The sequence below is a fragment of the Carassius gibelio genome, chromosome B18 (assembly GCF_023724105.1).
Source record: "Carassius gibelio isolate Cgi1373 ecotype wild population from Czech Republic chromosome B18, carGib1.2-hapl.c, whole genome shotgun sequence".
NCBI classification, from domain to species: domain Eukaryota; kingdom Metazoa; phylum Chordata; class Actinopteri; order Cypriniformes; family Cyprinidae; genus Carassius; species Carassius gibelio.
The window spans coordinates 10,422,412-10,439,863 of NC_068413.1; the positions used below are offsets into that span (position 1 = coordinate 10,422,412).

Below are 17,452 nucleotides of genomic sequence, written 5' to 3' on the forward strand. Positions count from 1 at the left end.
GCTTAACACGAAAGATATTTTGAAAAATGTTGATGGTCCTCATTGTCTCCCATAGTGTTTTTGTCCATACTATGTATTATCAGCTATTTGGTTACCCATATTCCTATAAATGTCTTCTTTTATGTGAGTAAACACCCTCAGAATTTTCATTTTTGAGTGAACTCTATCCCTTTAATAATTCTTTGTCATGCATTGAAAGTGTGATTTCCCTGATCTTTTGATTTCAGGCAAACTGCATTCAGAAAATCATTGTAAGCACTGCAGAGCTATAAACCCTGTTCTCAACATGTTACTGGCATTTCTGGGGTATTTGCTGCCTCTGTGGCTGTGTAATGTCAAATTTCTCTTAGGGAACAATTGCTATAATGTTTGGCTGGAATTTTGTTCTGACAAAGATAAAACTGATTTTTTTTTTATATAAAGCCTTACATGGAGGTGCATGCACGCTATTATTTAATTGCACTGTTGGATGTCATCAGATGTCAGATGCTGCTGTGGGAATAGTGCCAGGATGTGTGGGAAGGAAGCAGTGAGAGCTGAGTCTCTCTCTCTCTCTCTCTCTCCCTCTCTCTCTCTCTGTGTGATGTTGACAGACATTTGAATTGATTGGCAGATTGATGTGAGTGTGTGTTTGTGTGTGAGATCTCACTGGTATAAAAGTGATTTTTGTTGCTCTCCTTAGGTGTCGGCAGTTTGTGGAGATGGTGAATGGTACAGATAGTGAGGTACGGTGCTTTAGTGTCCGCTCTCCTAAATCACAGGACAGCTATCCTGACTCCCCCAACGTGAGCCCGCGGCACGGAGCCACCAACGCTCACTTGCACAACACAGGTGTCAGACACACTCCACACTAACGTCTTCAGTGTTACTCCAAAGTTAAGCACTTTGTGATTTAATGTATTTGGTTGAATCATAACAGTTCCTTGTTTCATCTGATAATTTTGTGACTTTAATACATGACATTTAAACAAATTTTCTCTCTAAAATGCTCATTAACATAATTATTAAAAAAAACAAAATAATGAATAAATCATCATTAATAAAAACATCTAGTTATTACATCAATACAGCTATTCAGTCCAACAAATAGCATTTTGTGTGCTTCCAATTGCACTTTATACATTTTCTTTATTCTCTATATAAATTAAATCACTCTTATATATGTTTTCTTTTCACATTACAATAATGACATTTTTTGCATTATATTTATATGAAAATGATGTTACAGTGCAAACATTTTGAATGCATTTTTTAGATAAATGTTATTGGTAACACTTTATTTTAAGATCCAATTCTAACTGTTAACTAGCTGCTTATTATTATGCATATTACTTTTTAGGCACATATTAATGCCTTATCCTGCATGACCATGTTCTAGATCCCTTAACCTACCTAAACTTAACTGCCTTATTAACGAAGGAAGGAATTGAAGGAAATTGAAAGAAAACACTTAATAGTTAATAGCGAATGTGTTCCCTAATATGAAGTGTTTGCGTATTATTATTGTTATTATTATTAGTTTTTATTTAATTTGAGGTGCTTGAAATGTCTACAGTGTTTGTTTCTGTTAAATTGTCTTGAACAGGCCCACACAGAATCTGTGTACTTAAATTTTTTTCTCTCCATAAAGTGTAGGGTAGAAATCTATGCAATTAGAAGTAGCTCATCATTGATTCTTTCATTTTTGTTAGCATTATTACAATCGATTTATTAAATTTAGTTGATGTGTTTACACTTGCACTTTATACATCTTTTTAATTTCATTTAATTTATTTATTTCTAAACTGAGCTAACTATTTGTAACGATAAAATCTCCATAATCATCGGGAAGAAGGAGGCGGGAACCGGCGCACAATCAAAACATTTTAATATTAGAAATAAATACAAAACAGCGCACCAGCCCCTCGCGGACGACTGGTGCGCACCAAATAAAAAACAAACATAAAATAATGTCCCAGGCCTGGTCCTCTCTCGTCCTTCACGGTCGTCGCTCCAGTTTTATATCCTTACATCTCCTACGTGGGACTCGATACCGGCGGTGGGGCGTAGGTGCAGCTCATCTTCAATCACTACACCTGGCCTCACTCCTCGTTCCCACGCCTCTCGGCCCCGCCCCACTCGCCACATACCCCCATGGAGGGGTGGGGGGGGGGCGCTCACTGGGACCTGCGGGAACCTGGGGGTAGGACAGACGAGGCGAGAGAAAAGGAGATGGAAGGAGGAGCGACAGAGACGAGAGAGGAGAGAGAGGAAAAAAAAAAAAAATCTGGTTCCCAGACGCACTGCTGCTCGGCCCTCCACCAGCTGGGTGATCTCCTCCGCGGTGCCTGGCGGTGGCACTGGACGGCCCTCGGCGGACGGCGCGACACTCCTCCAGCCCCTCGCGGACGACTGGTGTGCACCAAATAAAAAACAAACATAAAATAATGTCCCAGGCCTGGTCCTCTCTCGTCCTTCACGGTCGTCGCTCCAGTTTTATATCCTTCCATCTCCTACGTGGGACTCGATACCGGCGGTGGGGCGCAGGTGCAGCTCATCTTCAATCACTACACCTGGCCTCACTCCTCGTTCCCACGCCTCTCGGCCCCGCCCCACTCGCCACACTATTCTAATAGGTAGCTTAAAGCATGAATGAAATTCATGCAAGGGTTTAAGGACGTATAGACCTTTTGTGAAGAACAGCTGTTCAAATTCAGAATTGCCTGGGGTTAGATTCCGTGTGGGTCTGATCATCTTTTTTAGAAAAGATGTGGAGCAGATGGTTTCTTGAATCACTTGTTTCACCTGTACTGCAGTTGGGTGGATTATGTAAAACCCCTTTCACACTGCACGCTGGACCCGGAAAATTGCCGGAACATTGCCGGGTCACCTTCTGTATCAACGCAAACATGTCCCGGGATTGATTCCGGGAACGATCCCGGGTCGGGGACCTAGTAACATTGCCGGGTCCAGTCCCAGAACGAGCCCTGTGTGAACAAAAGCCAGAACTAATGCCGTAAAGGCTGTTTCGTAGTGATGATGCACGTTATAGCGCAACTCTTTTACTGGCTGTTTTAAAGGCAGATCAACATTCACAACGAAAATAATATGTGCAAATTGTAATGAGGCAGAGATCAGGTAGTTCCTCACTTTCCGTGCTGAAGCTGAGATCGTTCGCCAGCTTAAGTGAAAGTTAACATGCCTAGCATTTTCGACTCGTCGTACATTACACGTCACACCCTGATATCATGTGTCTTTACGGGACCTTTACGGGTTGTGTGAACACACACTTATTCTGGGTAATCACTAGCAGTGTGTAAGTGCAAAATCTAGCGACACGGGAACAATTGCCGGGACACATTACCAGTGTATTTTCTGGAATTGCAGTGTGAAAGGGGCTTAACTTACAATTGAAGTGATGAAAATTCATACTGTTTCTCAAGATAGTTCTCATTATTTCTTTCTCTCCTCATGACTCAGGAGCAGACAGTCCCACATGCAGTAATGGGGTCACCCCTAATAACAAAAATAAGAGCCACAACAAATACACAGGTGTAAGCTCCACCTCCTCCTCTCCATCCTCCTCTCCTTCCTCTGTCAATTACTCAGAGTCCAACTCCACCGACTCCACGAAGTCCCAGCCCCACAGTGCCACCAGCAACCAGGAGACTAGGTCTGTGTTGTTGTTTGGGTTAGTAATTTGCTTTTTGTCTTTGAACCAGTCAGAAAAACAGAATTTGTGGTCCTATGCATGCAAGGCCAAGCATATAAAATTGAACTTGCTCACAAATATTGTGTACTTACATTCTTGAGAGACCAGCTCTGCTGTTGACTGTGTATTTTTGTGTGTTGACAGTGATAGTGAGATGGAAATTGAGGCAGAGCATTACAGTAATGGCGTGACAGAAAGCTCAACCCGCATTATGAATGGCACATACAAACACCAGGAAATCCTGCAGGCGGATGACAACAGTGTTGGCAATGGAGTAGCAGGTACAGAACATGCTCGCACAGCACATATGCAGGACTTTCAAAGTCGTATGCAACGGGCTGTGAGAAAGCCTTTTGAAAATGTTTCTCCTTATTCCCTGTTCATTCTTTACTCTAGTTCTTTCTCTGCTTTCTCTGTCATTCTTTCCCTCGAGATCTGCTAAATTGAGCTTCTCTATTATTCAGCCAATTTAACGTTTTTTCTCCGAGGTTACAAAGAGAATGAGTGATCCTTTGTAGTTGCAAAGTTTTTGTAGAGGGTTTCTTGTAATACTTTCGTTTAGTTTTTTTGTTGTTGTATTTTTTGCTTAGATTTGAGAAAATGGCTCAAATTGATAAAAACATTTTAGTCAGACTATTAAAGGGAGGACTTTTTAATGTTATATTATATACATTATATATTATTATATTATATTGTTATTTTATATTATTTTGTTGTTGAATGTTATGGAGTCTGTAACTTTTTTTGATTAAATTTATTAATTCTGCAAGGTTACATTAAATGGAAATTATATAATGTTACAAAATATTTTTTATTACAAAACGTTATCAAAATTTCCACAAAAATATTAACATTTTCAACACAGATAATAATAAAAAATGTTTCTTGAACACCAAATCAGAATGATTTCTGAAGGATCATGTGACAGTGAAGACTGAAGTAATGCATGAAGTAATCCATAGCATGAATATATTTCATTTTCAAATAGAAAATAATTATATTATTTTAAATTGTAATAATATTTCACAATATTGCTGTTTTTACTGTATTTCTAATAAAATCTTAATCTTAATCTTAAGGGACTTTCAAAAACATTAAAACATCTTGAAGGGATATTTCATCCCAAAATAAAAATTGTCATTAATTACTCACCTTCATGTCGTTCTAAATCCGTAAGACCTTCGTTCATCTTGGTAACATAGATGAAGATATTTTTGATGAAATCTGAGAGCTCTCTGACCCTCCATAGAGAGCAACGCAACTGTAATATTCCCAGGTCCAGAAACGTAGTAAGGACATTGGTAAAACAGTCAATGTGGCATCAGTTACTCAAATTTTTTGAAGCTACAAGAATACTATTTTGTGCATAGATTTAGAAAAAATGTACTCAACAATTCTTCTCCACCAAGTTATGTCTTCTGCAATTTTGTATGTATTTGATGTAATCAAAGTGCGCATTAACATAATCTGCATAATAAGCGTTGTTTGTGCTTAGGGGAAAGCATGCGTATAAATTGTAATACTCTCTTAAATGGAGAAGACATAACTCGGGGAAGAAGAATGTTTTCTTTGCGCAAAAAAATATTTTCGTAGCATCACAAAACTGAAGTTGAGTCACTGATCTCACATGGATTGTTTTACTGAAGTATTTACTACGTTTTTGGACCTGGGAACTTGAGGTCAACTGATATATCAGGCCGATATTTGTAATTTTTTAATATATATCGGCATCGGCCGATATCTGTGTTTAGTAGCGCCGATTTAAAGTCAGGCAGCCCTGTTTTATTGGTGCGGTGGAAAGTGCTACTTCCGAAGGACGTGATGTGAAGGACCCCAAGCCAAAACTTTTGGAAGATTCAACAACAGTACTGGGAGATAAAGGTAGTCAGAGAATTTCACTCTATAAATGGGGAGGAGAAGTTGGCAGCTCTCACAAACACTGCAGCGTGATTGAGGACTCCGTTATTCCGCCGCTCACAGACAGCACCGCGCTCGGAGAGACAACTGTCCTGGAGCTGCCCAGAACAGTGAATGACATTGGTTCGGAAGCTTGTTTTGATGCAGACAATAGCCAGGTTTCCATCCAACTCATTTGCATTTAGGGATGTCAATATTCTATTATTTCCATGATAGATCGTCGATTAAATTAACGATCAATTAATAACCTTAATGCTGCAAAATTTGTCTGCAGAAGTATTATGTGCAAAAGCCACTTGGAAAAAAGTTTTCTCACCCGAATTAAAGAGGTTTTTGTCTGAATAAAATGCTAGTAGCAGTACTGTAAAGTGAATAGATGTGATTATGATCATTTGATAAAATGAAGAGAGCGCGCCATACGTTTGAGATCATTTTACTTTGTTTTCCGTCAAGGAGACCGCTGAATGCGCCTCTTTAAATGGTTTCGTGGTGCTGGTTGTTGTATTTTAAAATGCAATTGCAATGTTTTCAAATGACATTATAGTATTAAAAATAATAATATCCCAAACGTAACTGTGGTGCTTGTGGCTGTGCTGTGCAGTCAGTGAACAATTTTTTCCCCATCAAACATTTTATGCAAGTATTATGACCAGTACTTTTTAGTTTGATCCTGTTCTGCAAAATGTTAGATTTTTAATTTTTTTGCGTTACGCAAGGCCCATTTGTTTAAAAAAATCCAGCATTTACAGTGCATTAGATATGACCTCTAAACATCGGCATCGGCTATAGAAAAACTCATATTGGTTGATCTCTATTGGGAACATTTCAGTTGCGTTGCTGTTAGGGCTGTGCGATTAATCGAAATCGAAATAAAATCACGATTTGAGTGTGCACGATTTCTAAATTGCTTTATAGTACGATTTTCTGCAGCCCCGGCCTCCCGCAGTATGTTATCTGAACCAATCAGGATGCAGCTCACCTAAGTGGAGCGCGAGAACAGAGCAGACTGGGCATATGCCTAACTCCAGGTTCACACACACTGTCTGTCTGTGATCGTTGTCTGTGATCTTTTTCGAGCTCATGTTAACGGAACAGAACGTTCACACTGCACGTGGTAAAAAGATGAGAAGAGAAAAGGTTATAAATAGAAAGGTGCGAAAAGATTTAATATCTTGCGCGTGAGCACAGAGAGAGTTGTGAGTGCACAGGACACAGGTTGAGCGAGAGGAGACAGGTTGTAAGGCAGCATATATCTGAGCCTTATACAGAATAAACTCAGCGTGTGCCTCACAGATTTGAGAAATATAGGATAAATATTACAGAAAGCTTGAAATGTCTTTTAAACGAAAATATTCAAACCAAAATAGATGGGCTACTCTCTGATGATGTAATCCATATGAAATGTGCATTTCTCTCTGTTGTTCATGGCGAGTCTCCGTCGTCAACTTCATCTTTGCAGCAACACAGAAAACACCAGTTTATTACTAAACAATAAAATGTCTCCTTGCATATTTTCGAACCAGCAGGCCGTTCTGGATTGAGTGAGACCCCGCGGAATGAGCGAGCGGATCGGGATATTTAGCTCTCCCTCACGAGCTCTGATCGGAAACAAACCCGAGCCTCACTGTCTGCTGACCTTGCAGAAACATACAAATATAGCCAGATATAGCCAGACTATTTTAGTACAAATTATGAGCTTACTGACGTATTTTTTATAATTCTTGACAAAATTATAATATATGAAGTTTTTTTTTTTTTTTTTGCCTTGCCTAGGTTCCTATGGGCCAATGAGGCAACGATGAGCATTTACTGCTTTTTAAAAATGTGCTGTCCGAGTTGCAGGCGGGTTAGTAGAAAACGTTGGTCAGGTGCAGGTTATTAATACATTGACCCGTGCATCACTGGTGCGAGTGGATCGATTAGTGCTCGCGCATTAGTTTAATGTGCTTTTGTGTTACAATAATGCAATCTCGTTGCTGCTTCTGAACTGCGTACACATAACTTTATGCACTGCAGATGGAGTCCGTGTGACCCTTGGGCAATAAATATATTGGGCAAAACATAAAACACCTGAGGCACCGCTACAGTGAGCTCTATGACCAATGCATGGCAAAAAAAGAAGAAAAAAATCCTTGAACACGGTTTTATTTTATTACATTTTTTTCCATATGTCTAGACATTTTGTTTGACATCTTTACTTAGTGATTAATTTGACTTATGTCTGTTCTTGAGACATTTGATAAAGCTCTCATTGGTTTCCTTTTGAAAATGTTTACAATTTATACTGAATGCACGCATGTCTGTGTGTGTCAAATCGTGATTAAAATCGAAATTGCAAAATTGATCAAAAAATCGTGATAGGTTTTTTTTCTCCATATCGCACAGCCCTAGTTGCTGTCTATGGAGGGTCAGATAGCTCTCTGATTTCATCAAAAATATCTTAATTTTTGTTCCAAAGATAAACTAAGGTCTTATGTGTTTGGAACGACATGAGGGTGAGTAATTAATGACATCATTTTCATTTTGGGGTGAACTAACCCTTTAAACATTTGCATTCCCAATAGTTCCACATAGCTATGAGTTGCAAATATGTCTGCTTTTGTGGTTTCATTGCAATTTATCTGCTCCTTTAGATGACAGCTGCAGCTCAAGACAGCTGTGTGGAGGAAACCAGGCGGCCACGGAGAGAATGATCCAGTTTGGCAGAGAGCTTCAGGCCCTCAGTGAGCAGCTCTGCCGCCAATATGGCAAAAACGCCACTCACAAAAAGATGCTGCAGGTAGGACTGATGGAGGGAAACAGGAGGGTAGGCTGTTATGCTGATATTGTGCAATCATAAAAAATCAGTATGTTGTGTTTTATATAAAATATTGGTGAAGTGGTCTATTTAAACATGCAATAATATTCTGAGCATTTAAACTAATCTGTTCAACTCCTCTTCCTCTTGTTTGTTGCTGATGTAAATACACAGTTGAAGTGGAAACCTGATTACCCCTGTGGGTAGCAGTACACTTGCATCCTTTGTGCCCACTCGCCAATGTGTTTGTTTATTTGTGTGTGTTCAGGATGCATTCAGTCTGCTGGCATATTCAGACCCCTGGAACTGCCCCGTGGGCCAGCAGTTGGACCCCATGCAAAGAGAGGCGATCTGCTCCGCTCTCAACAGTGCTATTCTGGGTAAGACTGCTTGGCTGGCTGAGATCACACACTACTAAGTTCTGTGAACATGATCGCTTATGTAGGCCTTTTCATTTTCATGTGGCTGTATTAACATGAGACTGATTGTAACGTGGCCATGAGTTGTTATTATCATCATTCCTAAATATTGAATGGTTTTAATGGCCTCCTATCTGTGTTTTTTTCCTTCATTCAGAGTCTCAGAATCTGCCCAAACAGCCTCCACTCATGCTGGCTCTGGGTCAGGCCACCGAGTGCGTGCAGCTGATGGCCAGGGTTCGCTCTGGTTCCTGCTCCTTCGCCAGGGTCGACAACTTTTTGCACTAGCACCAGTCCAGACAAGAGCACCCAAGGTAATTATAGTTTTAAAAAATACTATATTTTTAGTTTTTTATACAGGAATTTGATTGTAAAATCCAGTTTAGTTTGTTTTAATTCAAGAAAAAAATATTATTTTTATTATTATTATTATTATTTTTTTTTTCATTTTTATTTTAATTCAGTGTCATTTTTCAGTTTTCATCCCTTTTAATGTGGGAACATAAATCATTCTGTATATGACAAGAGACGCATATCAGGAAACGTGAAATGTAATTAGTGGGTGGTTGGTTTTCTAACGTTTAGCAAAATTAAGAAAATCCGACAGTGCAGCATCACTAAATAAAATAAAAATAAAGTTAATTTCTCTAATTGTATTATTATTTAAAATTTTAATTGCACATTTATAAGTCCGATTTAGTGTTTGTTCTTCTAGTGTTTGTTAAATTTTTTTTACATTAGCACATGTGTGGCTTTTGTAACTTGAATCTGTAAGTCATTTGCTACTTTAGCTGAAAAAAAAACAGTGTTATGCTGCTTTATGTTGCAAACTGTGATATTGTCATATTATTTTAACATATCATAATCAAAAACAAACAGGTTTGGTTTGTAGCTACACTTTGTTATTCTGCTAGTTATTTGCCTACTAATGAATCAAATGTCTTGCACATTCCAAGAAAATAGCTAACTTAAAGCACACAACCACTTCGAATTGGATGTTTTTGATAGCGTAAACTAAAAAGTAACTAAAGTTATATGTATATAATATTTTATATATAGTTGTGTATATAATATTTTATACATATGACTTTAGTTACTTTTTAGTTTATGCTATATATATATATATATATGTGTGTGTGTGTGTGTGTTTTTTCCGTTTTTTTTTTTTATTCCATTTTGTATATACACATACACATTTATAGGTCTTCTTAAGTGTTCATTCTTTTGCAAAATCACTTTTGTTTTACTTGGCCTCTTTTTCCCCTGCTGTTTATTTATTTATTTGATTAAATATTCCAGTAAACATAACATCTGTATTTCCCTCAGGCAGTGTTCGGGACAGCTAAAAGGAGGACTTCCCAGTTGGTTGCCATGAGGAGAACATGCGTTTGAATTGGTGTGTCGCTTGCCGTTTGCCAGAAGCAACCGAGCAGAATTAATAGAAACATGAGAAGAGAGGCTTCTTTTTAATTTAGTATTATCAAATACAAATTGTGTGACACTATTTAAGGATAATTAATTATTCTGTTTATCTAGTCATTTTTATTTTAGTTTATATTTTGTCCGTTTGTTGTGCTCATCCTGAAACAAATCAACTTCCCAAACTAATTTTTTTTAATGGGTGAATTCAGTGCATAGTTTTTCAAGCATACCATATCAACAATACACATAATGGTTAAGTTCCTACTGAAAATTTGAGCTACGCACTCTTCTTTGGTTTTTCACAGTCAGAGCTCAGGTATTTAGACAAATGTTCTTTTGTCGTCAGCGTGGGATGTTTGCGGACACAGGTGTCGCTTCACCAGATCAAAATGTGGGTTTTTAAGCCGGTCCTTTTTTATGTAAAAGCCAATTCTATAGGTTTTTTTTTAAATATGGTTAACTTTAACAGCCCCTTTAGGAAGCAAATGGACGTCGATGTTGCAAATATGTGAATTAGGCGTGACTTTACCATGTTTTTGTGAGAGAGGGGGAGATAAATCATGGCTCCTAGCATCTTTTAAGCTACTTTAGTATCTCAGGCACCAGCGTGAGTTTCATTAGCCTCAATCACACATTGACGACGCAGACTTGCCTTTGGGTCCAATGTAGATGACTTATATTTTCAACCATGCCCTAAAAATAAATCTTTTTTACCACTATTTTACCATCTTTATATCATGCAAATGTCAACCGTCACTTTTTTTTAAGTTTTAAGTTAGGTATATTGAAGTTAACAAGTGGTTTTCCGATTTTTGTGGCTGTACCAAATAAAAAACGCAACGTTTTTGACAAAAGAAAATTTAAGGTCAGTTGTTTGATTACTGAGAAGCTCCACTGAAGTTTGCAGACTAACTTCGTATTACTGTTTTATACCCATGTGAATAGTGTCACTGTGTTGATAGTTCTCCTGTTAGATTAATAACTACAAACTGACACCGTTTCAACTTCTGTTGTTGGTTGTTTCATTGGCTGTTGAGTACTGTTGTTCAAGTTTCTTACCATTGGATGCACTGTACTTCAATGAATGCACACGATGCATTACTGTATCTGTCTACCTCTCCTGTTCAGTAATGGAGGGACAGAGTATGAACTTGCAGCATGCAAGACAATTGACTGACCCAGCGTTCCTGCAAATGAACAGAGGAAAAAAGTATTTATTTAGCGCCTAGAACATCTCCTTAAATTGCAATCATCTTTGTTGCTCCAGAACTCATATCAGTCCAGTTGTTTTGGTCTTTCCCTCCTTTAGCAGTCTTTTATGTTTTGGCCTTTGTACATGTGATGTTAACTGGCTCAGGCACTTAACACTCTTTATTTCCCATTAGCAGCTTGTGTTTCTTTTTTCTGTCTTTTAATCTGGTCATCCATGAAGGAAGAATTATAACTCGATCCCATGTCAACCCAGCGTTTTGCTTGCCAGCATGCCGCCGTGGTGTGGAATGTAGCTTAGCCGATTTAATTTCCCACATTTTTTTTGCTGCTGGCCATCATGAGATTGTTACATTCCTGTATCTACACCTGCTTTAGTTCATGTATACCTCATTTACTCATAGGACAGTGCTGTCTAGCTTGTTGTATCACGACAGGCGTTTTAGCAAGGTATGTGTAGTGCAGGTTGACCTGGAAGAAGTCAGAGGTCACAGGGTCACTGGAAGGTTGCACATGCTCCTCAATAGCTAAAATAAACTAGGCCTTCCCAACTCTGGAGTTACATAATGAAAATCACAGATTACACTGTTTGGAGCCCCATCATTTGCTTTTAGCAGTGTTTATGTGGCGGTCTGATTGTGTGGGGTGGGGATTTCACACATCCTGATCCCAAACAATCTTGTTTTACTGTTTTACTCCGCTAAATGGGTTAATTTGGTTGTTAAATGGTGGTATAATGTTGCATGGGGAAATCTTGTGTAACTTTTTACTTATGTTTGAGTTACAAAATGGCAGTTTATATAGAAGCGCTCATACTTCTACTGACATGTACAGTACGTTGGAGATCTTTTGTCATTGGGCGGCTTTTTAATGCCAAATATGTTTTGGAACTCATCATAATCTAACCACCTGTAATGAATATTGTCATTTTAAAATGATCCATCATAGAACTTCTTATTGGCTTTAAATAGGGACCTACGTACATATATGGAAGGGAAGAAAGTAGCCAAAATCTTTGTCGAGATCATTTTAGTCATGTGGTGATGTTCCTGCCTCCAAAGACAGTGGAGCAGGATGAATGGAATGGAGTACAGCAAGCTGTGCACAATTTATTTACTTATTATGATTTTAATTTTATTTGAGTTTTCTTTTAGCAATTGTGAAATGGGTTACCCTCTACATAGCATGAACCTTTAAAAAACGTTAAAACAACAAAAAAAAGAAAATAAAAAAGAGAGAGTCATACCTATGTACTGGAAACATGATAAAGAAATATTGTACTCATTTAATTTTGACAGAATTATTTTTATTAAAATACACATCCATGAGCAAACTGTGTCCGTTTTGTATTATTTTCTTGTTTCTTCTTATTCGTATGGGAATGCAGTAACTGCATTTTTTGGATATATATACAGTACATTCAATGTTCTTGCATGGATAATCTATTCCTACAAAACATTGAATCCATAAAATGTGTGTGGCTCAGGATCAGATGTGTAAAAACTGTTCAGGATCTATTGTAAAATGGTTTCATGCATAGGATGTGTTTATTCCTGTCAACTCTATTGAGATATGTGCCTTATCACACCTACATTAGCATGAATTCATTTTGCAGATTGGATGCATTAAAGATGTTCTTCCGCAAGACGCAAGTAGTTCTGTTTATTAACCGCTAGAGCGTCAAAAGTTCCCTACCGCAGCTTTAAATCTAACAGAAATATTTATTCTATGTACTGTATATTGTATAAAGGGAAAATAATAGAATTAATGCACATAGGTGGTTTGATGAGAAAGTGAAAGGTTAATGGTCCATCACATTCAGCAGGTCATTAGTCTTTCTAAGAAGCTGTACCTTGATGATCCTGCATCTTCAAGACTTCTCTTGACCCCTTTCTTGAAGATGGGCTGCTGGATGTTGAAATACATTGACATCACCTCTGACCCTTCTGGGAAAACATCAAATTATCTGTTTTGATATTTATAATTAATTATATGACCATAGCTTGCCATCTTCTTAAACTCATAACTAAGCTTCAAAGCATGGAGAGCAGTAAATATTTTTAAGCTCTTAACCCTTGTGCGGTCTTCATTTGAGAGTCACACTCATGGTCTTCACAGTCACCGGACACCTGAAATGTAACACTTTTTTTTTTTCTTCAGTAAAATCAATATAATATATTTTTGTTCAATAATATTTTGTATTTTGAAATAATTTTATGGTACTTTAATGGTATTAATATTTATGCAATGGTTATGATAATTTTTTCCCAGTGAAAATAGTAAAAAAAAACTGCATTTAATTAATGCAGTATTTCAGATTAAAATAGAGACTATGCCTGAAGGCAGAATAGCACAACCTGGTGAGAGCAATACACCTCATGGTGTAGAGAGGCTTGTGAATTCCCTAGTTGTAATTGTTAACTTTTATTAGGTTGTGGACTTAAATCTATATTAAGACTTTTTTTTGTCAAGGTTTATATATATATATATATATATATATATATATATATATTTTTTTTTTTTTTTTTTCATTATTATTACTACATTTAAACCTGAACACAGAAAGCACTTTGTTACACAAAACATTTCAATTATATATACGTGAAAACAAAATGAACAGGAATGATTTATCAGAGCTTAATAATTCTGAGTCTGATCTGATTGTAACATCTTATTTCACTCTGCTGACTCATTTTGGCTAAATGGTTATAGCCATACCAATTCATTTGAGTATGTATAATTCTGAATGTATGTCTGTGAGTGGATGACGTATCCGTTTTACACCCTTGATGTTTTAGAGTGTAACCCACTGATCTATATAGAACTGTTGGCAGTTTAGAATGCGATGAGCGATCCAGTTATATATATAGATCAGTGGTGTAACCCCTTCCTTGCTGTCCACTTTTTTTCCTGCATTTTAGTCAGATTATTGATTTTATTTTACATATTTGCAGTATTACAGTCACACCAGTTCATAGGTGTGTATGTGTGTACAATTGTGTGTTGATTTCACACTCTAGATGTTTTATAGTTTCACCCCTTCATTGCTGAGCAATTTTGTCTGCATTGTGGGGAATTTGTAGTGCATCTTCATAAAGCTCACTGCTGACCACCACAGATCCGCCATCACCCAATGAAACACGGTCAAGGGATAGTAAATCAGGTAAACAGAAACACTTAATTTAAAAGAAAATTTAATTAGTTGTTTTTATTATTACTTGAAGCATGGCCGTCATTTTACAGATAAACATGTCAGCGGGAAGTTGTATGCTAACTTTCCCCTTTACAGGTAATACTGGATTACATTTACATCTCTAGATGTAGGTAATAAATATGACAAAAACATGGCCTTAAGGACATAACTGAAATTAATGTTCAACTGAGAGCATTTACGCTTTCACACTCGAAAGGATCGGTTACTTCAGATCTTCACTTCCATTAGGCTATAACCAGTCTTTCCAAAAATTTCCGTCTTTGAGCACTTTGTTTAGATTGATGGACTTTCTTGGTGTGGTTCTGTGCATGTTCATTATGCTGTTTTCATTTAAAAATTAGTTTTCACGTAAGTGTAAAATCGTCAGATTTGAATCGTCACAAACAGCATCAGACAGCACAGGGCGCCAATTCCCTTTATTTCACAAACCAACCGACGAGCGGAGTCCACCAGAGGGCCTCAGTTAACCTCTCCTAATGCCAGTGTGTCTTATGTATAATTTACATTACTTTGAATATACCAATTTACATGTCAAATATATTTAGATAAACATGCTACACATTTGCATATTATTTTGTACTTGTCAGGAACTCTACAAGCAGTTTACAAACAAAACGGACGGTAAATCTATCCCCCTCAACAGATGTCAGTGGCTTTGATCATTTGTATTGGTTAATTATGGGTTTTTGCTGATGTGTTTATTATGAAGTTGTAGGCTAGATGAGCGGCAGAATTAAGTTCTGAGGAAATGTCAGCAACATCCTGCTGCGCATGTGGAGACCATGATGAAAACAGATTTTATTTCCTTTAAAAAGGAACAAATTTAGCATGCTGAATTATTTTAATGTATTAACTGTCCTAATTTCTGTTTTAGAAAAACCAACTTTCTGATTTTAATAGACATACAAGAGGGAGAAAATCACAGTCGATCTAGTCCGAGTGATTACATCACATTGATTTCCTGCAATCTGAGATAAGGTATCACAAGTCTTAATGTGTCCTTTTCTATAATGCAATAATGCTCAATTTCTTTTGTGATGTGGGTGAAGTGCATCCAGTTTCTACATCTTGTAAAAAAAATAAAATAAAAAAATTAAAATCCATATTTTCTCTTAATTATAGAAAAACAAACCACAGGTCCCCAAAATTCTATGCATCTGTCGTCATTTTGGTTAAATATATGAACTAAAAACATTCAAAATACACAAATTCTAAGAGGCTACAGACTGATTTGAACATGATATAAATCATTAACTAAATCATCACTAATCATTGCAAAATTTCAAGTAAAGATGTAAATAATTTAAACAAGAACATACATAACCTAAATAAATGTTAAATACTTTTATTATCGTGATAGAACATTTTATAATCAGCTTAGAACATTCACAGTATTGTACACCTTGAGCCATCTGATTATAATAAAAACACAAGCATCTAAAAGATTTTAGTTTTGTTTGCTATACTCAAAAGAAACAGAAACCTCCTCTCCAAAATTCCGATATACATACAAAAATACAAGAATAAGAAAAATACTTTCCATATTTTATACATATATATAAAATGCACTTTTTTATTAAAAAAAAGGGCTCCTATTGTACAAAAGTGTCCGTCATTTCATATTTCTATTTATATATATATATATATATACATTGCCACACTAACACACACAAATTCTCATGTATTATCGGGGCTCCAGTTGTGTGCAGTTTTATGTAGTTTACATGCCATCACTTTCTTTTTAAAATTCAGCGCTCTCTTCACCTAGAGTATGCCAATAAAACCTATTAAATTAAATATAGATATCATAAAAAAGTGAAAGTTCACGCTTGTCCAGATGTCTCTTGCTATACGTTTCAAATCACCCTCTGGTTTCATTTGTCCTCACCGTCTGCTGTGAAACCCCGAGTGTCAGTTGTGCAGATGTTACGCTTAGATGGTTCAAATAAACTACATTCTCGTTCAGACTCAAGGCTACCTTGATAAATATCAGTATTGTGGCGAAATAACACCTCATTTGTTTTGCTGATCAAGTTAAACCAGATAATGCTGAGCAGATGAGGCTACACCTTCATGAATCACGCCCATCATTTATGACACGGAAAGATCAGTTTACTGGTACCTGCTTCTAACTGAAAATTTAAAACTCAAGAAAAAAAAATAATAATAATAATCTTGAATCTGAGGATGCAAAAAATTTAATATTGAGAAATTTGTCTTTAAAGTTGTCCAAATGAAGTCTTAGAAAATGCATATTAATAATCAAATATTAAGTTTTGATAAATTTATGGTAGGAAATGTACAAAATATCTTTACTTAATATCCCAACGATTTTAGGCATAAAAGAAAAATTGATTATTTTTTACCCAAACAATGCATTTTTAGCTATTGCTACAAATATACTAGTGTGACTTATGACTTGTTTTGTGGCCCAGGTTTACATATATTAGTAGCATCTTCATTTATTCCCCAAAATATCAAGATGAAGAAGAATTAGCTCATCAGTACAGCTGGAAAAAGCGCTGAGAGGTTTTATGCATTTCACCATCCTTTCTCCGTCATGGTTTGATAGGCAGCCTTTGAAGCGCAGGACGTCCCGAGGCCGGTATCTCCACAGTCTAAACAAGCGTTCACCTGGGAACTCATTGCCTGAAAAACAGTGCTAAGGTCTGTAGGACATTAGAGAAACCAATATTTGGCTCCAGGACTGACAGTCTCCACCTCAGTGCCGTTTCTGTAAGATTATACTTTAAAAATAAGAGCGAACACACATACAGCACACA

General features: G+C 36.9%; 2 protein-coding genes across 3 annotated transcripts in view; one reads left to right on the top strand and one right to left on the bottom strand.

Annotated features, from left to right (window-relative positions):
- LOC127977331 (ran-binding protein 10) overlaps positions 1-12,788 on the top strand; it is a 31,278-nt gene extending 18,490 nt beyond the window's left edge. Inside the window, exons 9-15 of one of the 2 annotated variants that reach the window (XM_052582195.1) lie at positions 683-831; positions 3,460-3,652; positions 3,836-3,972; positions 8,242-8,387; positions 8,674-8,785; positions 8,982-9,138; positions 10,151-12,788. In XM_052582195.1, the coding sequence (XP_052438155.1) occupies positions 683-831; positions 3,460-3,652; positions 3,836-3,972; positions 8,242-8,387; positions 8,674-8,785; positions 8,982-9,112 (868 nt within the window). In that variant the 3' untranslated portion in view covers positions 9,113-9,138; positions 10,151-12,788. Of the gene's footprint in view, positions 1-682; positions 832-3,459; positions 3,671-3,835; positions 3,973-8,241; positions 8,388-8,673; positions 8,786-8,981; positions 9,139-10,150 lie in introns of both variants that reach the window. The other variant, XM_052582194.1, reaches the window with a different exon arrangement.
- Positions 12,789-14,632: 1,844 nt separating this feature from the next.
- The window catches only part of LOC127977889 (partitioning defective 6 homolog alpha), a 30,144-nt gene continuing 27,324 nt past the window's right edge, over positions 14,633-17,452 (bottom strand). Inside the window, exon 3 of the mRNA XM_052583098.1 lies at positions 14,633-17,452. This exon is cut by the window's right edge and continues 2,266 nt beyond it. The gene's annotated coding sequence lies outside the window, so the exon portion shown is untranslated.